Source organism: Monopterus albus, unplaced genomic scaffold (genome assembly GCF_001952655.1).
Source record: "Monopterus albus unplaced genomic scaffold, M_albus_1.0 scaffold536.1, whole genome shotgun sequence".
Taxonomy (NCBI): Eukaryota; Metazoa; Chordata; class Actinopteri; order Synbranchiformes; family Synbranchidae; genus Monopterus; species Monopterus albus.
The window spans coordinates 1-27,153 of NW_018128416.1; the positions used below are offsets into that span (position 1 = coordinate 1).

Genomic DNA, 27,153 nt, shown 5'->3' on the forward strand with positions numbered 1-27,153 from the left:
CTATACTGTGTCTATGGAGATTTGGTTGGTTGATCCCAGCCTCTGGCTCCCATAGCCACGCCCCTCACAACCTGGCAGACGACATCCAGAACAGCGACCTGGAGGACATTGAGCTGTGCCGCATCATCGATGACCGAATCATGACAGTAAAATCTCCACATTTTAGTGCTTATGGTTGGGATTCTGTGGAAATGCACTCTGCATCAGCATATCTGAATATTGGGATCCCCTGAAGTAAATTATCTAAGGATATACATACTGACACAGTTTTTTAAAAGGCTACACCCAGCTAGGAAGAAATGTTCCCACAACTTTTAGTAACATTCTCTATGAGTTCTACAAAGGTTACAAATGAAACATTAGTTGAAAACATTACATTCATGTTCTAAGGATGTTTTCACTGATTAAAAAAATGTTGCAATGTTATTTCTGCACTGATTTATAATGTTCTAACAAATATTCAATAAATGCTCTTAAAATGTTGTGAATGCAGTGTTTATTCGCAAACACTGAAGCAACATTGCATATTTAATGAAACTAAAATGTTCTGACTGCAAAGATTTGAGAACCTTCTCAGAATGTTGTCAGTGTAATGTGTCTTGGACGACATTTAGACAATGTTGTATATAAAACAAAGGTAGAACATTGTGGCTGCAACATTCTGAGAACCTTGTCTAAACATGTTTAATGAAATGTTTCTTTGATCACATTCAGACAATGTTCCATATTATACAGAGGTAGAACGTACACGATTCCAACATTCTGAGAACCTTCTCAAAACATTCTCACTGCATAAAAGTGAATCTTGTGGCTTAAGATACTTATACTCCCTTCAGACATGAAGTGAAGTCCTGACATCGTCGTGCTGGTAGACAGGGCAGAAAAGATGCAACAAAACAAACATCAAACAAGAAATTCATGCAAGTATAAAATCAAAGGGGTCATCATCAAAGTTGATCATGGAATTTAATTCTGTTAAGTTCTTCTACTGTCTCAAAATACATGCATCTCACATACTACTTCTAAAGGAGGGAACATTTATATTCACATAAGGTTTTTATCTATGGACTTTTTCTTTCCTTGATAGATTTTTCAGAATCCAAACTAAACCATGAATTTACAGCACATGGGCTGTCATTACTACAATCAGCCAGGAGGTGGCCCTTTGTGACTGAAGTAAGAAGGTGCTGGCCCCACATCAGCCTTCCAACAGGAAAACAGCTGCTGTTACATATTATTACTGCGCTGACTGAACACCACTCCTCCCCTTTGACTGTTTCTGAGATAACTGTAGCTTTTACTATTTTGTTTATTTTATCTGACCATGTCATGTCTTTCTATGAGCTCTAAATAAGTCAAATCTTCTAAAACAAAGAAAATAGAAAATCCAGCCTGCGATGTCAATATGTATTTGTCTCTGCTGTGACAACTATATAAACCCTAAGTTTGTTTGTCTCGCTTGGTTTATGATATGTATGCACAGACTATGGAAAGAATTTCCTTCTTGGGGACAATAAAACTGTCTATTTTTGCTACATCTACAAACCCAAATCAGACAAAAGTTGGGACGGTATGTAAAATAAAAATTACAACTGAGTTGTAAGACAGTTGTGAGATATCAACATCAGTTCCATAACTAGAGGCTCTGTTCTCTGAGACCGATGAAAAAGCCACAAGCACAATTTAATTGACTCAGCTGCTTCCATATGGAGTGTAATCACTGAAAAGAAAATAATACCTTCCATGGGGTCTATAGAAAGAATTGGGCAAAAGAAAGCAATGCCCTTTGTTGCTGTTGCCATTTGCATGTGTAAATTAAGTTTTGGCTCAATGTTTAAGGAGACACTGATGCTTTAAATATCAGTAACAACAAGCATATATTATCTTTTTCATAAAAGTGATATATTTTAAGCATAGCTAAAATAGTAAATAAATTGTTGCACTATTGGTAAGTGGTCTTACATATATAGCACTTTTATGTGCAACGACACACACTCAAGGCACTTTTTACACTATTTTCCATTCACGCACACACTGATGGCACAGCCACCAGGAACAGCTTGGGGTTCAGTGTCTTGCTCAAGGACACTTTGGCATGTGGACTGGAGAAGCCGGGAGTCAAACCACCAGCCCTCCGTTTTGGAGACAACCCACTCTACCTCCTGAGCCACAGACAACCAGATCATTGTCTTATACTATGTAGGCAATAAACTGCAAAATACCATCTTCTCCATTGAACACAAAGGTTTCAATGGCAAATTTTTACACTTGAGAATTTACCAGGAAGCCAAAACTGGGTATATTTTCAAAGGTGACTAAAACTTTTTTTTTTTGAGAAAAATTCTGTTGTGGTTCTTAGATTGAAGTAATAGGCAGTAGAGGAGGTGAGTAAGCATAAAAATATGATGTCACAATCTGTAACATTAGAAGATTTGAAAGGTTTTACAATGACAAAATAAAATTAAACAATTTAAAAATAAGATTTCAGTGTCTGACACTCTGATCACAAATGTGTACACTAGCTTATCAGTCAAAAGTCTGGACACTGAATTGGAAAGTATGTCCAGACCTTTGACTGATAGTGTATATTGCCACATTATATACACTTGTGAATGTAAAGTACAGCTAAAAGCATGTTCCAAACAATCTAATAAAAGTCGGTCAGGCTCTCCATGACAAGGACATAGTTTTGCATATGGATGGTAGGGACATGTTTCTACCAATATTTAGGGAGGACAGAAATGTCCCTACCAATATTTAAGCAAACCCGTGCACATTATCTTTGGAGTGGGGTCATATTAGATCATTCTGATGTGCTTGACGGACTGAAATGGAGGAGGCGATCTAAAGCTCACATTACATGCAAATGTCATATTTTCTCCCAGACACAGAGGCGATAACTGTTGGTCAGTGTGTTGACAAGGGCATATTATAGTGGCTGACTTGGGTAAAGTTGGAAAAATATTCACAGATTTGAAGTTTCCAGATTAATAAGTCATAAGCAAAATGTTGATAGAATACAAACAATGCCTCTATTGTTTCATAGTAATGTAAACAACAAGCTACAAGTTCATTTAATTTCAAAATGAGCCGTCCTCTGCTCCAGACAAATGGCACATGGTCTCAATGTACAGCGGCCGTGAGACAAGAGCGCAGGGACCGTCTACAAAGTGCAACACTGAAAACAGAGAGGCCTACTACAAAAACATTCAATAACTTTACTCTTACCCAGTGTAGTGTTTTCAAAATGACTTCACACACCAGTGGCCATCTGCTGATTATACTACAACCCTTAGTTAGGAAAAACATGTTTTTTCATAATTTGGGGGAATTTTTATTGGGGAAAACATTTAGTAACTTCACTCATACACTGTTGTGTCACCAAAATCACTGCACACATTAATGGCCATCTACTGATTGTACTACAACACTTAGTTTGGAAAAAATCTGCTTTTGTATAATGTTTGTGAATTTTGATTTGGAAAAATATTCAGTAGCTACACTGTTAGACAGTGGTGTCACCAAAATCACTCATTATCATGTAAAAGCTAGAAACCCCATGAAAATGAATTATTTTGTATGTAGGAAGCAGCAGCAGGCTGGTGAGAGAACAGGAGGATCTTCAGTGTTCCAGGTGAGCCTCTAATTCTGGTTGGGGGGTATGATTTGTCCCTACCATTGTTGGGACCAAACCTATGCCCTTGCTGCGTAATTACATTGATGCATAAACACACCGGTTTCCATAAGCATCATGGACACTGAACACACCCATGACCTGAATAACTTGCGAATAGCTAGGTTGTCTCAAGGCAGATCCTCATTACTGACACATTTGTCTGTTTTAGTTAGTGCAGACTAACAATATGCTGCTTAAACCCCTTTTTTTAATTGTCAGGAAATAAACATTTTCCAAATTAACAGAAACATCAGGCTCTATGTTCCATCAGTGAGGTTTCAATGACATGTTACAAAAGCTGAAGCAGTGTAATTTATCATATTAGCCATATAATGTGGAAATGTAGGTGATTGTTTACTTGCCCTTTGCTATTGCTGTACATAAGGATATGTACAGGAACATTGAGAGCCGCTGTACCAGAGTCAAATTCCTAGTGTGTCCTACACACCTGGCCAGTAAAGCTGATTCTGATTATGAAGGCTACCTTTTGTACAGTTTGTCCCAACCAGGCATTCATAGCTCACATTAGAGCTTCAGGGAACAGGATGGGAGGGGCAAAGAGCAATAAGGAGTGGTGTGTAATGTGAGTTTGTTTTTTCCTATTTTGCCGAATGGTCAGTACACCAATGCTTCAGAACTTATCTTTGACATTTCCATACTGCCATACTATTTCTTGTTATTCTTTGGCCACACTGTAGGCCAGTATGCAGTACCCATGATAATATGGCTGGAATATTGTCCTGGCCAATTTATTGGTCAGGCTGTAATGCAAACTTGGCGAATTGCAGGTATCACTATCATTTGACAGATTTGGAAAGATCTGGATGTGGAAAAGATCTGGTAAGTTATTTAGGGCAGTGGTTACTGCTGTCACCTCACAGTAAGAAGGTTCCAGGTTTGAGCCCGGGCCATCCCAGGGCCTTTTTCTATGTGGAGTCTGTATGTTCTCCCTGTGCCTGCGTGGGTTCTCTCCGTGTACTCTTGGCTTCCTTCCACAGTCCAAAGTCATGCAGCTTAGGTTGACTGGTGACTCTAAATTGCCCCTAGGAGTGAGTGTGTGTGTGGTTGTTTGTCTACATGCCAACCCTGTGATAGACTGGTGACCTGTCCAGGGTGGATCCTGCCTCTTGCCCGATGTCAGCTGGGATTGGCTTTTCTTTGCAGCATGTATTGGCCTTAACATTAGTGCTGTGGACTTATCTGTCTGTAATTGGTTCATTTCTTTTTGTTTTCTGTTCATTAAGGGAGTTCCTCCAATTTGATTGATGAGCCGTCCACTGCCGATGACACTCTAATGCTCTCTTTCCCAGGTAGATAAAACAATTTAAGCTTTTTCCCATAGTTTTAAAATAATACATAGACCTATGTTATTTGTTTCAAATATTATAATATGGTATGCAGGCTATATAAAGACAATAGAGCTGAAACTTTGACTTTAATATTTGCAAACACTTTTTGATTGTTCTTTATTTCTCCTTATGCCCATTGACAGGTAGTCAAAGTGTTCATTCTGCAGCCCTACCAGAAGAGACCCCCTATTTGGTGCTAGAGGGCCTACAACACAACCAGACAGGCTCAAGCACACACTCTGCTAAACACACACTAACTGATACTCATTCACCAGAAGAAACTCATATGAAAACCATGTCCTCTGCAGACACAGAAACACATACAGGTGTACACTCAGACATGCTCACAGATACTGACACACACTCAGACACACACACTACCATCTTGGTCCAGCTGCAACAGGTGTCTGCAGTCCAGGCAGCCAACACTGAAAGGTACAGCATGAGGGAGCAGCTATAGAGAAGATATTAGCTTAAAAGTCACTGATACCATTATACGCAGTTCAGGAGATGATAATGACATGAATCTTTAGTGTTTATTGTATTACTTGTACAGTAACTGGGATCATCAGTCATTTACTCTGTGCTTATAAGTACTACATCTCAAAGTGTTTAGATATTTCATGCTGAGGAGAATTCAAATTAATCCTGTGATTATTCCCCACATGATTTTTTTGTGGCAGGTTTATGTAACAGTATGGTGTATAAGAATGAAATGAGCCATTTGAACCAGTTTGTACAGTGATTTAATTTGTTTGTGTGTATATTTACTGTCGAGCTGCTATACTTACATTAGAGAACAGTTCATCACCAATTCAAGTTTAATCCAAGTGTTGTGGTTTGTGTCCTGCTTCCTGCTTTGTGCTTTCATTTTTGGTTCGGGTTTGGCTTTGTCTTCTACACTAGGCTGCGACACAACCTGTGGAAAAATGAGGCTGTACGAAAACGTTCAGAACACCTACAATTAAGGACTGGACAACTGTAACAAACAAACAAACAAACAAACAAAGTAGTGAGAAAGCACAATGAAACCACAGCGGGGTCTTGTGCGCGTGCCCGTGTGAGACCAGAAGGCGTCACAAAGGGGGTCGCAATGGGAGGAGGAAGGAGGGCACAAGGAGCGAGGACGGGAGCGGAGGTGTTGTTGGTCCATGACATGAATGAAACATGTTCGCTAACGGAGGCATAGCTCTCCCGGTTTGCTCCTTCCTCCTGCTGCACCTCCCGGTTGTCCCGCTAGTCAACAACTGGCCCGTTAAGGTAAATAGCAGCTTGTTCCCCTCACAATGCTGTAGGGATTGGCAGTGGTTGGAGTTAGGAAGGCGGACTGAGTAGTTTGGGCCAATGGAGCACTTTAGTTGCTTTACAAGTATTTTGCATTGCTTGTGGTGAAGAGCGCGGTCTCTGTGTTAAACGTATTAGTTCCTGGAGCCATTTTTCAATTCGGCTATGAGGTTAATTAACTGAAACACGACAGTGTCTGAATCCAGCTTAATTTCCGTCCCCAGAACAGCCTGGGCTTCGAACAACCATAGCATGTGTAACCATACTTAGTGTTCGCAAAGGTAAGCTAGTGTTAGGTTACCAAGTGCTCCCCCTTTGTCGAAGCTCCCAGAAAAGTCCAGACTTTGTTGAATAAAGATTTGAGGGATGCTTGGGTGCGTTAAGGAATGAACGGCTCTCAGACCTATTTACATTAGGCCATAACTAATGCTAATAAATAATAAATAATGCTGCAGCCTGTTAGAAACTGTGTTTGGCCTGTTCTTTCTCCAAACCAGTTAAACTGTTGACGTGTATACAAACTGCTTTGTTGTTGGGTGTTGCTTGTATCTGAGGGTATGTTGTTTTATTCAAACTAGGGATGAGGCTCCATAGTGGGTTTTCCACAGCTGAATTCAATATCCAGGCCCGGACCCCTTTGGATCCTTGATCAAAACCAAGTAGTTTGCTTGTTAGTGTGGGACTTGTTTCACTTAATTTCACTCAGTAGGCCATAGTACCAAACAACTTTTATCTGATTTGTAACAAAACGTGCTGAACATCTAAGAATCTGGCTTGTTCTAACAGGCTATAGGACAACTAGTGATTTGAATTAGGAGTTAAAGGCCAGTCACCAGTAAGTTGAGGAGGGCCAGTCACGTGACAAGCATGACACTGGCACTAACTGAAACCATATCAAAGCCAAACTAAAGACTTTCTGCTGAGCTGAAGGGTTCTAGGGCTTTTACCACAGATTTTAGTCACTGCTCTGTTTCATTCATTTCATTTTCATGTTTGCTCCTCACTGGGGGCTGTGCTGCAGCTGCACAAAGTAATATAGATTCTACTTTTACCATTCAGTGAAGATCAGTTTAATAAACTGCATATGTTTTACATGCACCATGTGCTTTTTGCTAAGTGAAGGCAAAATGTATTGTGTCGCTACAGGTCACAGAATCTGCTGGATCACAAATGGCGATAATTTTGACACCTGAATTTGATTTAGTTTTAGTCTTTTGACAAAAATGCATATTATCTTTACTTTACTTTAATTTTAGTCGTTAGATTTTTGTTAGTTTTAGTTTGAGTTAAAAGCTAAATGCATTTTAGTCTAGTTGTCATTTTTAAACTGCATTTTTCATATTTACTGAAGAGGGTATCTTCATCCTGGTTGCGTACAGTTACCATGGTTACACGCGTTACTCCCGTCTATCATGAGGTCTGTGGAAAACAGTGGTTTATTCACACAGTGTCCCTCTGCTCTGCAGAAGTTGGACTCACTCACATTTGTACTAAGATCGTCTTTACTGCGTGCAGCGTGAGGTGATGCTGAATCGTCAGGTAACATTAAAACAGTGAGATCTCTGCAGCGAACATTTAGAGATGATTTATGGTTGACTGCCCATATTAAACCTGGACCTGGCTGATAGCAGAACAAAAGATAAAAGGAACATTAATGTCCCATCTGATTCACATCTGGCCGCTTTTAACGCTGTCCATCTCATAAAGCCAAACTGATGTTAACCCTGGTTTTTTCTCTTTCTTTGCCCCCCTCTTCGGTCTGGCAGCCACTGTTTTGGACTTTTGACTGCTCCTGTATGGCTAGATGTTGGAAATGATTACTAATAGTTTGAAAAAATGCTTCTTAAACTTTCGCTGGGTGGTGGGCGGTGCAAATTTATGGGGCGTACTTTGAAAGGATTAGAAAAGCTGGAATAACAACAGAAGGGAAGCAGAGTGTCATGGAGGGGTTTAGTATAGCTGAGAGACATAATGTCCTGTCCTGTTTTCATTGGATTTATCAATGTGTTAATGCAGCTTTAAATACATGTATGACACTTAGGTCATATGGTAACTGAGTTACATTTGACAGTAACGTACATAGGTAACAATGTAATTGGATAAAAAAAACAAACACAAACTGGGAAGTTTGCGTAGGGTAAACAGTCGATTGAACAGATGAATTTGGTTCCCTGCTTACAGACATGTTTTTTTTCCTCTGCTGTCTTAACACCACCACCACTCACAGTTCTTCATCTAAACCTTAAATACTTCCCTGTTTCTGTGCACATGAATGAATTGAAAAGTCATGGCTCAGAGAAAGCTGATAAAATGTCACACATTTGTCTGGTTAGGACTGAGGTTATCAGTCCTTTAATTCTGGCCAATAAAAGAATAAATGTATTGTGAGTGGCCCTCGGGCAAAGACGTCACATTTCTGCAAGTTTGTGTTCTGCTTATTCAACAGCTGTTTGATAAACTGCTCATATAGTTTCTGTTAATGGCTGATTGGTCCACTATGGAGTGGTCCTTCATGTCCCCTGTCCTCCCTCTGCTCAGTTTTGAGTGCGAGAGGGGAGCAGTCCACCTCTCCTCTAAACAGAGACCAACACAGTGAAAAAGCAGTGGAAAGGCAATATAGAATGTTATGGCAAGCACAGGGTGTACTGCTAGTTAGGTTCCAACAGTGGAAACGCAGCTTATCCCAACGATATCCGATTTCAGTTGTAGAAAGAATGGCACGAGTGTGTTGGGCTGTTGAATTACACTAGAAAGAACTAGACAAATAGAGGATGCCCCATGGTCTGTTTTGTACTCCATAGCTCCAGCTTGTGCAGAAACCTGCTGCTGGATTTTAACTAAACGCATTCATTTGAATTTTGCAACGCTGGTGTTAGTTGATTCATTAATGATGTCATTAATGGTCATCTCCAGGCCTTCATTTAGTCTGTTCCAGTGAGTCATCCCACCAAACAAACTTTTTTACATCAGACCCGCTGTCATCTATGAAACACTGGCTCTGATAGCAGCTTTGATAATAAACAACTATTGCTTTTTTCAGCTCACACATTAGACACGACAGTGGTTTGTGTGTGTATGTGTTGAATTAGCCAGAGGGTAATCTGACAGAGTAAGGAGCTTGTGTAGGCTTGTTTGAGATAACACAGTAATGGGGCTTTGAGCCTCTGTGTGTGTGTTTGTCAGTTGAAGGGCTTGCTGAAATGAAATGTCAGTAATTCATTTTTTTTCCCTCCATGCTCACTTTGAGCAAGACACAGGTGCTGGTTGATGACATGATGCACCGTTTTTCTTTTGCATGCATTATTTTATACCAGTGATTTTCAGCATAGTAGAAGAAAAGTAAAACAGTCCTGTTGAGCATCAGACTGTGTCCTGAAAATGTCTATAGAGTATTTTATTTTGGTTTTGGTCTTGGTAGTGAATATATATCTATTAGGAAAGTGAAAATTACTAAAGGGTTACTAAATCAAATGGAAACAGAACCTATAAAAAGTACCAGGCCAGCTGTCTCTGTCCATGTAAGCAAAACCGCTGTATTGTTTAGAACAGATGAGTGGTGGTGAGCTGGGAGGGCTGCTTAGTCCAGCTGCTTGGCCCAAAGCAAACATTTAGAGATTCAAGAGGTTTTATTTCCCATTTCTACATGTACGGACAGTACAGGTGCATAGGAGTTCTTTGTGCACAAGCTCTTGGAGTCAAGACAAGGAACAACCAAATATTATATAAATAGATATAAAGGCAAATCTAAAAACACTAACATGCAAACTACAGTACAACTCACTGTAGAGTGCAAAATAGAATATAATACAGTGAAATACACACTATAAAAGAACAGTAAGAATGCACTTTAAACATTATAAACATTGTAAATACTACTGCTTTCATATCAGATATGGAGAATATTGCACATTTGTAGTTTTATTGCACTATAATAATAATAAGGATAATCACTGTACCTGGCCAAGTATGTTACACACACACACACACACACACACACACACACACAAGGAATTTGTTTCCGGTACAGAACCAAGACACCAGCTCACAGCTCTAACCATCGGGGGCAACTTTGGGGTTTAGTGCTTTGCCCAAGGACACTTCGCCATGTGGACTGCAGTGATTCGAACGTCCAGCTCTCGGGTTGGGAGACGACCGCTCTACCCACTGAGCCACAGTCGCCCCTCACTATATCTTAATGATAAAAGATAATGTGAGGTAGAATTGAAATAGAGTGTAAAAACTTGTGATCTTACTGGGGTGACGACACATTTTTCCTGTTTATCTTGTGTTTTGTGATCAGTTTGATTGCGGCTGGAAAGAAGCTGTTATAACACTGTGCTTTGTGTGTGGTAATGCTGTCCGGTCTGCAGTGTCTTAGGCTGTATGCTGAGCGCTTATGGTTGAGCAGAGAGTGAGCAGGGTGGTGTGTCCCTGAGGATGCTCTGTGCTTTATCCTGCAGCATTGTGTGTAGAGTGTCCATGGATAGGAGGTCAGATCCAGTGATCCTCTCTGCAGTCTTAATGACTCTTTGGAGAGCCTCCATCTCTGCCCGGGTGGTTCTCTCACACCAGACAGTGATGCTGTTTGTGAAGATGTTCTCTAATTCTTCTGTAGGCCTGGGTGAGGGGGCCACGGCTAAGTCCGGCCTTCCTTAGCAGGCTGATGAAATAAAACCGCTGCTGGGCCTTTTCACTGGAGCCAAAGTGTTTTTTGTCCAGCTCAAGTTTGTTGTCACATGACGGCCCAGAAACTAGTGACCGTCAGGTCTCTCCATCTCAGTCCCCTTGATGATGAGAGGCTGCACACAAAAGCACATTTTTGTGATTAACAACCAACATCTTATTAAATACATTTACTGCAAGGTGATAGTCAGATGTATTGGGCATAATTTCACTAAGAGTGTAACTACCTCTGCTATTTTTGTACCTGCTGGGTAGTTGCATACTAGCAACACAGAACACCTGTACTAGTTATGAACAGTGCTGGGAAACTGCCTCTTCTGATGTGAAGTAACTGATAGCTTTCACATAGGAAAAGTTAAACTACAGCAAAGCTAATCTAGAGAGAAATGTACTTTTGGTAAACCAAAGTTACTTAGAAAGTAGTGACAATATATATGTGATACAAAAAAAAAAACACATGCAAACAAGAAAATTCCACTTGATTGTGAGTTTATTTATCGGAGACAACAAACTTGTCCTAAACAAAATGATCACATCTGGGCTTTTCATAATGATATTATACATTTCTTGTAAACATTTGTGTGTGTATATACAGTATATATTTGTGTCCAAGTGCACCTTGACCATTTCAGTGACTTTAACGTTGAGCTAAACAAATATGTCCAGCTCTGCCTCCTTGCAGTCTGCTTCCTACTGCTCTGGGTGTGCCTGTTTGTTCCTGTCCTTAGTAGCTAAGCAGACTGGGGCCGGGCCAGTACCTTGACAGGAGACCGTTTGGGAACTTCTGGGGGAGACCTGTAATGCAAACACCTCTGCAGCCCACCTGCTGGGCTTTCTTCATTGGGCCACTTTCCTGTTTCATCCATCTCCTCAGCAGGTTGCCTACCTGCTGCCTTCTCACCACCTCTACCATTTTCCTGAACAGGCAGCCTTGTACTTATTGTCATTACAGCCTCTTACATTTTCTGACCCGTCTCTGTGTGTTGCATTTGGGTCCTACCGAAACCCCAGTCAGGGCAGTAGTAGATTTTACCTCATGCAGGTTCAGTTGAACGAGTTACTATGATCTCACATGTGCTACCTAATGCTGTGAACGTCTTGTGGAACTTTTACATCGTTGAGGTAGGTTATTTTCACCAGTTACATAAAGAGTCAGTTCAACTAAGATTATATTTGTGATATCCATCAATGTGTTTAGCCCAATACATGGGTACATGTGTTCCATGTCCGTGTGTATGTGGTGTGTATCTGCCAGGACAGAAGTGAAGGAAGGCTGGAGCGGCGTAACATCCATCTACAGTCACACAGCCGTGGTAGTCAGAATGTGAAGCAGACGGGAAACAAGGTACTTTTAATTACACATTCACACTATTTTTAATAATATTTTAATAATGCTCCCTAAGTCTAGTTTGTAAATGAGTTTCATATGTTAAACCTCTTTCTAGTTGAAATGTTTGCATTGTTTTTTCTGACTGTTGTGCTGTGTATGTTTTCTCCCAGGAGGAAGTATTTCAGTGGTGGGGGGAGTGGTCCACTTGGTCTTCTTGTTCCAGAAGCTGTGGAGGAGGAGTGAGAAGTCAGGAGAGGCACTGTCTCATACAGAGGTAATGTACCTAGATGGAACATGTTTTCTGATGTTACTCTCAGGACCCACTGGGCAAGCGTAATGTTAGGGTATGTGAAGGAGACCATCTGTGGTGGCTCACACCAGGCACAGGTCGATTCAGTGCGATTCTCAAATCCCAGATCCAGAAGGAGCAGTGTGTAGTTTGTCCTGGTCTTGGAACAGCTTTTGTGACTAGAGGACTGTCACAGTAGTTTGCTTAGCCAGCCAACATGTGTTTTGTGGACTAGGAGAAGTAGCAAGTAGTAGAGTTGTGGTCTTGTTCACAAATGAGGGCACAATGGAGTGTGAGATCAACAAGCTGATTGGAGTGGCAGTGATACAGGCATTTTACCAGGCTGATTGCATTTCATTTGAAGTTATGCAACTGTGTAGGAAAATAAGACCCCGATCTTTACAGTGAAAGACACAATTTGGGTTGAAAAGAGTACTTGGGTATTTGATAGGACACAAGGGCATATATGGAAAGGAATGTACACAGCAATGAACCACTGTTGAAAAGTGAGTAGAGCCTATCCCAGCTGACATTGAGCGGGAGGCAGGGTACACCCTGGACAGGTCGCAAGGCTTGGGTGAGAGAACATTGACACAATGTGTGTTTGTGGCCATCTTGTTACCTTCGACCTCCCCCTGTCAGACTTGTTTCTGTCAGCCAAGATTAACACCACTCTGCTCTTACTATTGATCCTCTGTCTCTCATCTACTTCCCACACCTTCTCCTGTTTGCCCTTTTACCCACCTTCCTTTTTTCACTATTTTTTCTCATTTCAACTTTTTTTTCCCCACTGTTCACTTCCTTTTATTGCTACCCTGTTCACCACCTCCTCTGTTTCCCTCTTCTCTACTGTCCTCCCCTCATCACCTTCTACCAATGAGACGTGACCCTCTTACATAGTGACCTCCCACTCACATCTTCTTGCTGTCTCCACTGCTTCACTAACAGTGTAGGAAGATAGACGGTGTATGGGTGGGTGAGGGTGCAGTTAACGTGGTAATGAAAGACAGATGCATTAACTCCATGTTGGATTTCTGTAGGTTCCCCCCAACACACATACTGATTTAGAGTCATAAACTACAACATGCTGACAGATTAGTGTTGGTACAGCTGGTGCAGACATATGTTACTTGTTGCACAGCTTGGCAAACTTTTAAAGCACAGTAAACCTTGGTTTTAAGTCAATTATGAGATCCTTACTCCTTTACTGTCAGAAACTTGCCAGTATAGTCACACAGCTACAGTAGAAAACTAAATGAGCAGTAGCAGGTATGACATTTTTACAGTGTTTCCACAGATGGATATCTCACAATGCCCACTTTGGAACTGTGCAAAGGTTATGATCCAGCAGGTTCGTGGTACCGCACAGGCCTGCTGGATCATAACTACATTTCAAATCATAGCTACATTTCATCATTAGCTTTTAGTATTAACACAAGCTTATAGACATTATTTGGAAAATCATAGTTATATTTTGATTTTCCTGTCAAACCTAACCAAAAACATGTATTATGTGTTTTGTTTTTTTTGGCCATTGGGACAACAAAACAAGCAAACACTTCATTGGTACATCACCATCTTTTATAGTTGCTGTAGCGAAGGTGTTTGTGAAAGTTACCCGTTTACACATCCAGCAGACTCAGAACATTATACACATTCATTTGGAGTTAAGTTTGTTTTCACCCCATAGACATAAAGTCAAGATTCACTATAATATAAAATAGTTGATTAGTACAGCTTTAAATCTGCTCAGCACTATACAAGTGTATATACTGGACTATTTGAATGTACTGAGTGCTTTGTGGTGTGCCAAACTGATTCACTGAGAGAAATGTAGAAAAAAGGCATCAAGATTGACACCCTAAATATCTTTCAAAGCTCTGAGTGGTAATTGTGCACAGATTAACTAGGGTTTACAGTTTACCCTTTTAGCTCCAAGTGGCAATGGAAGTCAGCAATATGGATAACATTACCGTTATTGAACGTGCTGTGTGAATTTGTGCCAAGTATCTGAGGAGTACATCTTGTTTTCTCATAGTGGCAGCTGCTCCAGCTTCTTGTTGCAGAACTCTTCACTATGAGCCCTAAATGTCAATGCTTATTCTACAAAGAAACAGGGATGCACGATTTGCCACATATGTTTGTGTGGGCAGGAAACCAGTGTGATGAAAGGAACAAATGTTAAGAACAACCATCTTTTCCTGAAGCCAAACCTCTGGTGTGCAGTGTATAATGGCCACATTTCCAAACGCCTACTAAGCGGTGGCTGTCCAACTGGCAGCTCACAGGCTTAGCTGTCATGTCTCATCTTAAAGGCCACAAAATGGTTTTTTTCTTAAATAAAAATGCTTATTGAATATAAAACATTCTTATATTTGACTGTTTTTAATAGCCAGAGGAGAACTACAATGTTACATCTGACAGTTACAATGTCACATCTTTCTTGTACATGAACTTTTATATGGTGTAACTGGAGCATACAGGAAAGAGGTGCACATAGAATAGGTTCTCAGGCCAACAAATGGTCCTCTCTCTGTGATACTCAAACGACAGTGCTGGATGTGAAGGTTTTATGCATCTTGTGTGTTGTAAGAGCGAATATTAACCACTGTATACTGTGTGTTATGTTGTATCCTGTCTCAGGCTATCTACCACCCAGAATGTAAACAGTTCATACTGTGATGGCTCTTCTAAACAATACCAGCTCTGTCCAAACCAGGTATGATGCTATGCCGATACTGAGGTTAAATGGGAAAGGTGGTAAAAACCTGGCTATTTTTGCTTGAATAGAACCATAGGTATATTTTCTGTGTTGTGTGTGTGTGTGTGTGTGCATGTTTTTGTTGTTTTCCAGTCCTGTCCCAACCCCAGCATTAGTTTTAAACAGCACCAGTGTTCCCAATTCAACTCTAAAGCCTTTGGAAGAAGATACTACCAGTGGATACCTCTATATCCAGGTATGATATAACTCTAGCAGTCTTTCTTCCATCTGTTTGTATCTCCATTCAGCTATGTCTTCGACACAGTCAATGGAAACCACAGTCCCTTGGTATGGCCTCTCTCCATAGTCTCCTGGCTCTCTAAAGGACAAACATTTACAATTTGCATGTTGTTATTTCTTGAATAAATGGAAGTAAACAGTTGCATACTGTAATATGTGTAATTTCTTGTCTAGCTGACTACATCAGCATCTCCAATAAGCCATGTGACCTGCAGTGTACAACCATTAGTGGTGAGCGACAGCTGCTAGTGCCTGCCCATGATGGTACCTTTTGCCACGATACTAAATACCATGGAGTCTGTATAGAGGGAATATGCCAGGTAATCCAACCAAGGAAAATTGTTTCATTTTTTTCTTTAAGAATGACCAATATTTATAATTATTACTGCAAAAACATTTGCTCCTACGCCTTGTCTACGTACAACATTTAAGCTGTTATTGATGCATGAGATGCAACCAGTACACTCCTGTACTAATCAGTCCAGCAGTCTACACTGCCTGCATATAACTCGCACTTTATGCATGTAGCTGTGACCTGAAGCATATTTTTCCACTTCAGGTTTATTTTTTCAGCGCTATGGGTGTAAACACTCCACAGAATCCACCAAAACAATGAAGACTCGTTGGTTTCAATGAGAGCTCCAGCAGAATACATCAAGTAACGACAGTGGAAACACATGATCCATCTGTTACATCAGTCCTACTGAGCATGCAGTTCTTTTTAAAGTGTCTGTAGGTTTCATTTGCTGTATTTTGTCATGGGTTGGATACACTATACATAGTCTACATGCAAGTGTACCCAGTAATTACCTCATTGTCTACTACATGTCAGAGTTTGGGATTATAGTTTTTCCTTTTCCAAAGTGTTTGTGTGGGATCCTCTGTGTACACCAAGCACTTCCAGTGTGTGAGTGAACATGCACCCAGGGTAGATACGAGTGTTAGCCTCTCGTAAGATGTTACAGGCTACGCTTTTGGTGTAAACACGACTTCATACTTATTTAAAGCCAGTGTTTCCTGTTGATGAGAACAACTGACTGTCTGGATGAGTGAAGCCTCTAAATAACTAAAAGGCTAAGTGTTTTACATATTTTATCTTCTCCTGCAGCCTGTAGGTTGTGATGGGGAGCTGTACAGCAGTAAGGCCGTAGACAGATGTGGAGTATGTGGAGGCAATGGGACATCATGCCAGCGCATCTCTGGATCATACAGGAAGGCATTCACACAGTTAGGTAACACACACAGACACAAGTATAAATTATATACTGCTATGATTAAAGTCAAGTTATCTAGTGTTGACTTTGATTACACTGACTACACAACAACACTAAATATACTGACAATGTTTTCCTCTCAGCCCTTGTGGTATCGATCAATGCAGACTATTTTGGTTTGATCTGTCTAGGGAGGTATTCCATAATTTGGGGGGAACTCTGAGTTTTCATATCCAGAGCAGCTGATCAGAGTAAGTTGAACCAACTCTGATTACATTCACTCTGAGTTAAGTGTGTGTGAGGTGTATAAAAAGTCAACATCAATGGAGCTCTGATACTACGATTCACCATGTTAATGGGTAAATAACGAGTAGAGCCTCCTTTTAATCTACTGCACTAAGAAATATTCACGTGTAACAATGTACATTTATGAGTCAAAGTAACACAATTACATTTTATTCCGCATAGTCAATTTAACAGACTTGAATTTCCTTAATGAATAATAAAGTGATGGAATTCTGCTGTTTACCTTAATTTGTTAACCTAATGGTGGCAACACAGAGATGAAGTTGAACAGATAAGTGCTTTATTTGAAAGTGATTACAGTAATGTACAGGAGATGTTTCAGTGCTGGGGAGCTGATTGACAGCCTGACAGTTGTTTTAATGTCTAGAGAGTCAATGCACCTGCAGGATTATATTTCATAGTGCGCACAAGAGCTGCCTATGGCAGGGTACCTCTTGTTTTAATGAGAAAGTTTTCTCATTATAAGATACTTTGCTCATTTTTATGAGATACTTTCACATTAAACCTACTTAATGTTATTATGACATACTGTATTTTCTTGTTATAAGCACATAGGCTATTTTGTCACTATAACAACATAGCCTAATGCGTTTTCTCGTAATAACGTGACCCCTGTACAGCGTGCATCCTGGCTCTTGAGCAGCACCTCATTCAGTTCAGCAGTCTCTCTCTCTCAACAGCATCCTGCCATACCAACTTTCCACACACTGACCAGCGTTGCACTCAGGAGGTGCGCTCCAGCGTCGTCCTTGAGAATCACTGATCTGACACATAAATCCAAGCACAATAAATAGTCCTCCAAATAACACATGAACGCAGCTCCTGAGCCATGATAAATAAAAATGCCCTGCATATGTCCTGATGTTGGATGCATTATTGACAGCTGGTAGTGTGCAGCTGTCTCTGACTCCAAGCTGTGCAGGGCTCACCTTAGACAGTAGAAATTATATGACCCACTTTAGCGGTGTGCTCTATCATATTAGATAGCTCTTTGGGCCATGCATTTAAAACTGTATTTCACTATATATGCTATGTGTTAATTGTACCGTGTCCGCCAGACACAGTGGCGTAAAAGTCCTCTCCCCACCTATATACTGAACAAGCAGGGGACAAGTGGGGAGAGAGAGATGGGACCACAGGCGGGTAAAATCATTAAAAAGCACATATACGCACAGTGGGTACAGAACTACGGCTGCAGGCACCACTGCACATTCTGAGCTGAGGATAAATCTGCAACAAAGATCTGGTATGAATGTGAGGACAGACCACTGTTTTTGTCCATACATTGATGACTAGTCATAAAAGCGGTAACATTAGTACAGATGAATCTTTGGTAACAAACTAATAGGCTACTGTCCAGCTAAGATTTATCTTCTTCTCCTGGAGTAAACCTTTGAAAATTGATGCACTTTGATATGAACTGTATGACTGACGAAATGTAATGAGTTTTCAGTAAACCCACTTCCTGACATACACTACCTCCCGATTTTGAGATAGCTACCACTGGGACTTCTCTAGTCAGCCCGATGGTGAACGAAAGCATAAAAAGGGTATTTGACATTATTTTTTTAGTTGATATGAAAGTTTTCACAGTGAAATCAGAATTATCCTTAATAACAGGGTTTGAGTTTTAGCTATGTGTGGCTCTAAATGTGACAGTATTAGTGTGTTGGTCCATGTGCTGCTTTGTTCCATGACTGAAATAACTCAGAATCTTATTGGATGGATTGCTATAACATTTTGTACAGACATTCATGGTCACCAGAGGATGATGACTCCTCACTTTGGTGATCCTCTTTCATCTAGCATCATCATCATAAGTTTTTAATTTGTCCAGTACTTTGGTTTTTGATTAAACCTAAAAAAAAAGAGAGATAGAATTTAGCTCGAAGCACTGCTGTGCCTTAGTACAGCTTCAGGGAGCCACTGTTATGGCTGTAAACCCTTAAGTCTTGGTGATGCTATGACCAGCAAAAACTGTGATCCATTTTTTTTCATTGTATTGGGCCTAAAATTACTAGTCTCTTAAAACTTTAAACTGTGTCAAAATCAAAGTATCTGCATGCCTAGATATCACAAAGTTGGAACCTATGTTTTTTAAAATTCCAGGGAAGGTGAGATGAAATGAACCTGACACGTATACTGTTGAGCATGGTGTCGACACTGTGTTCCAAAAGTAATGTGTGTTTTGGACCTTTTAGCCATGTTATTGTTTGTTGTTTTGTACACAGTTCACAATGAGAGGTTGCATCAGACAATCATACCTGTGTCTAAAGTAGGTATTTTTATCATCAGGCTATATGTTCATCACCAACATCCCAGCTGGAGCAAAAGACATTCAGATCATAGAGAGACACAAGACTGAGAACATCCTGGGTGAGAACCTACAGCTTTAAGGTTGATATGTTGAGTATTAAATTACCACATTTAAAGCACAAAAGTACCACTGTAGCAGTAGGTCTAGAATGTTGTTTATTGTAAAAAAATATATATTTTTAAATATCATTATGAGATAAGCTAGGCTAAACCTGGTCTGGACCTATATTTGTACAGACTGTGCACAGATAATTTAGATCTTCTAATCTAACAGTTTGGTAATTGGACTATTCCAAAATAAGACCCAATATTGTAGGTGTGGGGATATGGGTGTAGATACTGTATGGGTTCTGATCCGGTTTGGAATGTCACTGTCTTAGTCCCACCCCCTGATGTTTCCACTCCTATTTAGCCCTGTCAGATGAAGCTGGTCATTTCTTCTTCAATGGAAATACTGTGTTTGACAATCCTCAAAACTTCCATGTGGCCGGTACAGTGGTTAAATACCGACGTCCAAGCAGTATGTTCTCTGATGGGCTGGAGTACATCATCGCACAAGGGCCAATACAGCAGGACCTTAATGTTATGGTAGTACATAGACACACATGCACATACACACTTGCGTGGTGAATAGCACGGGTATTTTTATCTAATTTTTACATTTATAAGACAAGATCAAATTTTGTTCTAGTATGAAGCAGTTAATCTGCATCAGTATCATTATCTTTGTGTATGTAGTACTACAACTTGAATGGGAAGCTCCCCCACATCACCTACGAGTACACCATCCCCCTCAAGTCTTATGACAAGACTGCTCTAGAAGGAATCAACAAAAGCCACACCCACCCGCATCTTAACGTCACCTATAATAAGGTAAATGGGAATGCAAGAGTTGATCAAGTTAGGTTGACAAACCACAGCAGATGGAATATGACATCTGTTCATTGCTACAACACCCAGCTGGGAACTAATGAACAATCAGATGTCCAGACGGAGGAGGAAGAGGAGGAGGAAGTGGTATGGAAGATCCGGACACCCAGTCCTCCACCTCCAGTGGCTATGTTGGTCTACAGACTAGCTGAAGTCACCAGCCATGTATTCAGCCACAATGATGTGGAAGAGCAGGGACCTCCAGCGCCATCTGGCTACCGTGAGTCATTGATTGGTCTCTTGTAATAATTAATGGTGCGTTAACTAAGATTTTACGTTGTCTGATAAACCAAGTGAAATTGGGACAGAACGTCTGGTAAATCCCAATTCCCTTATTTGATCTTTCCACTGTCCTCTATCCTCACTCGACCTGGAAGTCAATCCAGTCGAGTGATGATTGAGGATGTCCCAAAGCTCTAATTCCTACTCTGAGGATCAAGGAGCCAAGAAGCTACTGGAGGTACCGTGAATGAGGATACACGAGAGAATCCTTCACAGAAGTCTTTTATGGACCAATGATCCCTTATCAAATATGCATCGGTGATTGGAGATTTCAGATTAAAGACTGTAGGAAAGGAAGCCTCATGTCTTTTAAAACCTGTTTCCTTGGTTCCTCGTGTCTTTTCCTTGCCTTTTACGTAGGCATGATTAAGACTCAAGGAAAGACAAGTGAGGGAAACGTAGACACACCTAAGAGACTTGGGATTCACCTGTTGTCTTACAGCTATACTGCCCCCCTCCATGACACTGGTATCTAACTACAGCTCTTTTGTTGTTATTCCAGCTTGTTATTATACCATGCTAAAAAAAAACTGGGCGGTGTTTGTTGGCCTTCGAAGGACTGAAACACCACCCAGTGGTATAAATACCTCCTGTTCACCACTAGTCAGAAAGAACTGATAAAGCCTCTTGGATGATAAGTGAAACGTTTTCTACCTAAAACTACATCCAAATGCCACCTTCTAAGTTTTTTCAGCATACTACGACCTGGATGACTGAGAATTTGCATGGAAACACTAATTATACTAGTGCTGTCAAACTAAATTAGTCCAACCTGCCACCTAGCAAATCAGTCGATCAAACTTTATTTCCAATTATTATTAATACACATGGAATTTGACTCCAGCTCAGTGGCTCCCAGTGCTTCTGTGCTGATAGTCCGGGTGCTAGATGTGGTTTTCCCCAAGCCTCACCTGCTGCTTCCTGTCAGAAAGCTAGTAATCCACTGACAGGTGGGGGCAGGCACAGTGAGCTGGGTTAGTTTGGAGTAGAGGATGTCTGGGATGGTGGTGTTGAATGCCAAACTGAAATCCACAAATACGATCTGTGCATAGGCCCCTGGTTAGTCAAGATGTTGCAGGATGTAATGCAGTGTCATGTTGACTGCATCACTGGATCATACAGGAAGGCATTCACCTATTTGCTGGGTAGGCAAACAGCAGGGGGTCTATGATGTCCTTCAGGAGGGCCAAAACCAGTCTCTCGAAACACTTCATGACTACAGATGTAAAAGCAACAGGTCTGTAGTCGTTTAGTTCACTGATGGAGGGTTTCGTGGGAACTGGAATGGAGTGTTTGAAGCAGGAGAGAACTTCACACAACTCCAGTGATCTATTGAGGATCTGTGTAAAGGTGGGAGCCAGCTGGTCAGCATGGACTTTCAGGCAGGAGGGGGTCACACCATCTGGTCCTGGTGCCTTTCTTGTTGTAAGAAGAATTTTGCAAACAGCCAGCCATGGATGACCTTCCTATGCCAGACTGAAGAGGCAAACACAACAAAAACTCTGCCATCCTTCTGAGCATTTAATGAACGCTTCGTCAACTAATTTCTGTTTCAAGTATTGGAGTTTGGCATTATGATGTAGTCTAAAAATTGAGTCAGCTTAGCTGTCAAAACAGGCATGACTAAGTAAATCCATCTTCTACAAACAATGTTGGCCATACATATCAAGTCAAGTCAAAGTGTTTGTCATATGCACAGTTAGGAAACGTGCTTCCCTGTACAATGAAATTCTTACTTTGCCGTCCACATGAATGCAACAAAATACAAATGAAATATAAAGTAGATAAATAAGTAACACAAAATCTAAGACACTTTAAGCAGCAAATGCAGAGGTATAATAAAAATATATAAGAATAGAGAGTGTATGCTGCATGGGAGCAGCATGTGCAGCAGTCAACAGTCAATGTACAATTATGCATGTGCAAACTGAGAATGTAAACAGTACAGGTTGTCAGTACATGACGTATTTCCTGGTAATAAACTCCTCAGCTGTTTAGGAGTCTGATGGCAGAGGGAAAGAAGGAGTTTTTCAGTCTAGAGGTCCTGCATTTCACACTTCTGAACCTCTGGCCAGAGGGTAGGGAGGTGAACAGTCTTGCTGGGGGTGGGTGGGATCTTTGAGGATGGAAGCAGCTTTTCTACGCACCCTGCGGTGGTAAAGGCTCTACTGAGAGGGCAGTGGAGTCCTGGTGATCTTCTCCACAGTCTTTACCACTCTCTGTAGGCGCTTGCGGTCCATAGCAGTAGTGCTGCCGTACCAGACAGTGATGCAGCTGGTCAAGATGCTCTCAATGATGCAGCTGTAGAAGTTGCTGATGATCCTAGGCGACGTGCCAAATCTCCTCAGCCTCCTCAGGAAGTACATCCGCCGTTGGGCCTTCTTGACCAGCTGTGTGGTGTTAAGTGTCCATGGCTGCAGTAATGCCACAGAGCTGGGACACTAGCTCTTTACTGAAGGTAACCTGTTACAGGTCGTCATTTATTCAGGTCTCTATTTATAAGTACTTTATCCTTATTTTTAATGCACATTCCTTTGTTTTTTGCACATTACTTCTATACTTTGTGTTCTCTCAGCCTTATATTGTTTACTTGCCCTTTGCTATTGCTGTACATAAGGATATGTACAGGAACATTGAGAGCCGCTGTACCAGAGTCAAATTCCTAGTGTGTCCTACACACCTGGCCAGTAAAGCTGATTCTGATTCTGAAGGCTACCTTTTGTACAGTTTGTCCCAACCAGGCATTCATAGCTCACATTAGAGCTTCAGGGAACAGGATGGGAGGGGCAAAGAGCAATAAGGAGTGGTGTGTAATGTGAGTTTGTTTTTTCCTATTTTGCCGAATGGTCAGTACACCAATGCTTCAGAACTTATCTTTGACATTTCCATACTGCCATACTATTTCTTGTTATTCTTTGGCCACACTGTAGGCCAGTATGCAGTACCCATGATAATATGGCTGGAATATTGTCCTGGCCAATTTATTGGTCAGGCTGTAATGCAAACTTGGCGAATTGCAGGTATCACTATCATTTGACAGATTTGGAAAGATCTGGATGTGGAAAAGATCTGGTAAGTTATTTAGGGCAGTGGTTACTGCTGTCACCTCACAGTAAGAAGGTTCCAGGTTTGAGCCCGGGCCATCCCAGGGCCTTTTTCTATGTGGAGTCTGTATGTTCTCCCTGTGCCTGCGTGGTTTCTCTCCAGGTACTCCAACTTCCTCACACAGTCCAAAGTCATGCAGGTTAGGTTGACTGGTGACTCTAAATTGCCCCTAGGAGTGAGTGTGTGTGTGGTTGTTTGTCTACATGCCAACCCTGTGATAGACTGGTGACCTGTCCAGGGTGGATCCTGCCTCTTGCCCGATGTCAGCTGGGATTGGCTTTTCTTTGCAGCATGTATTGGCCTTAACATTAGTGCTGTGGACTTATCTGTCTGTAATTGGTTCATTTCTTTTTGTTTTCTGTTCATTAAGGGAGTTCCTCCAATTTGATTGATGAGCCGTCCACTGCCGATGACACTCTAATGCTCTCTTTCCCAGGTAGATAAAACAATTTAAGCTTTTTCCCATAGTTTTAAAATAATACATAGACCTATGTTATTTGTTTCAAATATTATAATATGGTATGCAGGCTATATAAAGACAATAGAGCTGAAACTTTGACTTTAATATTTGCAAACACTTTTTGATTGTTCTTTATTTCTCCTTATGCCCATTGACAGGTAGTCAAAGTGTTCATTCTGCAGCCCTACCAGAAGAGACCCCCTATTTGGTGCTAGAGGGCCTACAACACAACCAGACAGGCTCAAGCACACACTCTGCTAAACACACACTAACTGATACTCATTCACCAGAAGAAACTCATATGAAAACCATGTCCTCTGCAGACACAGAAACACATACAGGTGTACACTCAGACATGCTCACAGATACTGACACACACTCAGACACACACACTACCATCTTGGTCCAGCTGCAACAGGTGTCTGCAGTCCAGGCAGCCAACACTGAAAGGTACAGCATGAGGGAGCAGCTATAGAGAAGATATTAGCTTAAAAGTCACTGATACCATTATACGCAGTTCAGGAGATGATAATGACATGAATCTTTAGTGTTTATTGTATTACTTGTACAGTAACTGGGATCATCAGTCATTTACTCTGTGCTTATAAGTACTACATCTCAAAGTGTTTAGATATTTCATGTTGAGGAGAATTCAAATTAATCCTGTGATTATTCCCCACATGATTTTTTTGTGGCAGGTTTATGTAACAGTATGGTGTATAAGAATGAAATGAGCCATTTGAACCAGTTTGTACAGTGATTTAATTTGTTTGTGTGTATATTTACTGTCTAGCTGCTATACTTACATTAGAGAACAGTTCATCACCAATTCAAGTTTGTAGTAGATTTGGGACTACTTTTATGGCTATTAATACCTTGTAATAATAATTTAAACTTTGGGGCACTGGGCTTTTTTATTTTGTGCGCCACACTGTAAACAATAAGTATTTGGAAAATGCAGAAAGAACAGCAAGAATTTGGAGAGAAAGGTTTTTAAGTCTTAGAAATGATGGGCTTTTAAGAGGGGTAACGATAATGAGACATCAAGCTTTAGCTATTTGGTCACTCAGCTGTCTTCCTTCTGATGCTGGCTAAGCCAGATCTTAGTCTCGGTGCATGGCTTTTTGGAAATGTCTTGAAGTAAATCGCGTCTGATTTACACTGATCGCCAGTGGATTGTTCTGATGCCGCCTCTATAGCTTAACACAGTTTGGCTGGATTTAAACTTAATTCTGTACTTTGTTTGCAAAAGTTCTGTGTCTATAAACTTTGGCTAGCAGACTTGCTGCTCTGAGATAAAGGGAGGTTGGACTCCAAGTTTATTTGCTGCTTTTGGGGTGTAGTCTCATCTGATTGGTTGGGAGTCTGCAAGCTGGGGTCCTCTGACTGGCTGAGACTCTAGCATCCTGGAAATGGGCTCCTGATTAGTTTTTTTAGAAGAGTGGAAGAGTTCATGGCCTGTTTCTGGGAGGGACTGTTGATTTAGATTTTATGAGAAATTAATCTTGTTTTAAGTTAATTTATATGGCTTATAACTTCCTCCCCACTATGGCTTGGCATTAGAAATACACACGATCAAAATATATGAACATTAAACAAGTCGTAGCTTCACCTTGTGCTGGTGGTTCAGGGCAGGGCCATCACCAGTACACTCCTGGTCCTTTAATATATACTGAATATCAGTCTGCATAGAGCTGGACACACCCACACTACACACTTTCACACAAACAAAATTTAAACATTAGACAAGGATAATGGAACGTTATATTCTGTGGAGAGAAAATAATGTTCCATTATCCTTGTCTAATGTTTGTCTACTGTCCCTGTTAGGCTAGTGGTTAAGGCGCAGCGTTCTCGCAGCTGTGGCCCGGGTTCGAATCAGGGTTGCGTCAGGAAGGGCATCCGGCGTAAAACACGTGCCAAATGTCAACATGCAAAACGGAAAAAAGCCGAAAGTGACTTTATATATTCTGTGGAGAACAAAAACATTAACTTTAGATTAACACATATCATAAACAATCCATTATTAGCTAGGTTAATTATAAAATAGACAAGTGCATATATACTTGCCTTTCTAAACTGTGGTGTTTTAACACTTTGGGAAAGTTAGAACTTGTCATGATGAATAAAATAACTGTCTGTAAAGGCTGCTTTACAGTAGATGGAGTTAGATTAGTACTGTATGTAGATGTAGTATGTACAATAGATGTCCAATATCAATCACAGGGTGTCACCAGTGGCCCATCAAATTATTTGAAGAATGAAAGCATTTTTTCCTGTGTGAGGCTGAGTTTAAACATATTTATATCAGCTTTATCAAAGCATTTCTAAACTTTCTTTTAGACATTCCACGCAACTCGTGACTATCATAATTTCCAGTTCTCAGATCTAAAAACATTTTCACTTCTATAAAGATAGAGAAAGAAGCAAATACTAAACCATCTTTATGGTGGTAACAGAGAGGAGTCTTGCTCCGCAGTGTCCTGTTCTCTTGAGAAAGAATCATATAAGGGATTAGATGTCCTATGAAGAAGAAGTAGTTAAAATCCTTTTTTGTTTTTGTTTCTCAGATTCTGTTGTCTGAGGTCAGGGTGCTAAGTCAAACACTGTGTTCCAATTGTGAGTGAAGTCTCTACTTCTCACTGCCGGAAAATAAATGTTTGGTCATTTAGTTATTGATCTTCTGGGTTTATCAGAATATATAGGTCTTCCCAAGATGATTCCTGGTCTTGTGGACACTACACACAAGTTTCTTTGTGTGAATGAGGTGTAGTGTGAGTGTACGCAACACTATGCAGTCTGGTATGTATATTAAAAAAAAAAATGGATGGAGTGATAAAAATTAATAAATTCAGGGGGAAAGAGGAGAACACTAAATTGAAAAAAGTTAATTTGGTTGAGAATTGAAGTGGGTAAACTCTTTCCTTT

The 27,153-nt window shown here is 40.7% G+C and overlaps 1 protein-coding gene across 4 annotated transcripts in view; it reads left to right on the forward strand.

Annotated features, from left to right (window-relative positions):
* Positions 1 to 5,838: 5,838 nt before the first annotated feature.
* LOC109953044 (ADAMTS-like protein 2) overlaps positions 5,839 to 27,153 on the forward strand; it is a 28,348-nt gene continuing 7,033 nt past the window's right edge. For 2 of the 4 annotated variants that reach the window (XM_020588403.1, XM_020588404.1), the window contains exons 1-13: positions 5,839 to 6,285; positions 12,248 to 12,337; positions 12,493 to 12,596; positions 15,255 to 15,330; positions 15,466 to 15,568; positions 15,787 to 15,932; positions 16,721 to 16,844; positions 19,428 to 19,508; positions 19,861 to 20,036; positions 20,187 to 20,321; positions 20,409 to 20,598; positions 24,136 to 24,201; positions 24,384 to 24,675. In XM_020588403.1, coding sequence (XP_020444059.1) covers positions 6,193 to 6,285; positions 12,248 to 12,337; positions 12,493 to 12,596; positions 15,255 to 15,330; positions 15,466 to 15,568; positions 15,787 to 15,932; positions 16,721 to 16,844; positions 19,428 to 19,508; positions 19,861 to 20,036; positions 20,187 to 20,321; positions 20,409 to 20,598; positions 24,136 to 24,201; positions 24,384 to 24,675 — 1,676 coding nt within the window. In that variant the 5' untranslated portion in view covers positions 5,839 to 6,192. The remainder of the gene's footprint in view (positions 6,286 to 12,247; positions 12,338 to 12,492; positions 12,597 to 15,254; positions 15,331 to 15,465; positions 15,569 to 15,786; positions 15,933 to 16,720; positions 16,845 to 19,427; positions 19,509 to 19,860; positions 20,037 to 20,186; positions 20,322 to 20,408; positions 20,599 to 24,135; positions 24,202 to 24,383; positions 24,676 to 27,153) is intronic. The other 2 variants (XM_020588402.1, XM_020588405.1) reach the window with 2 other exon arrangements.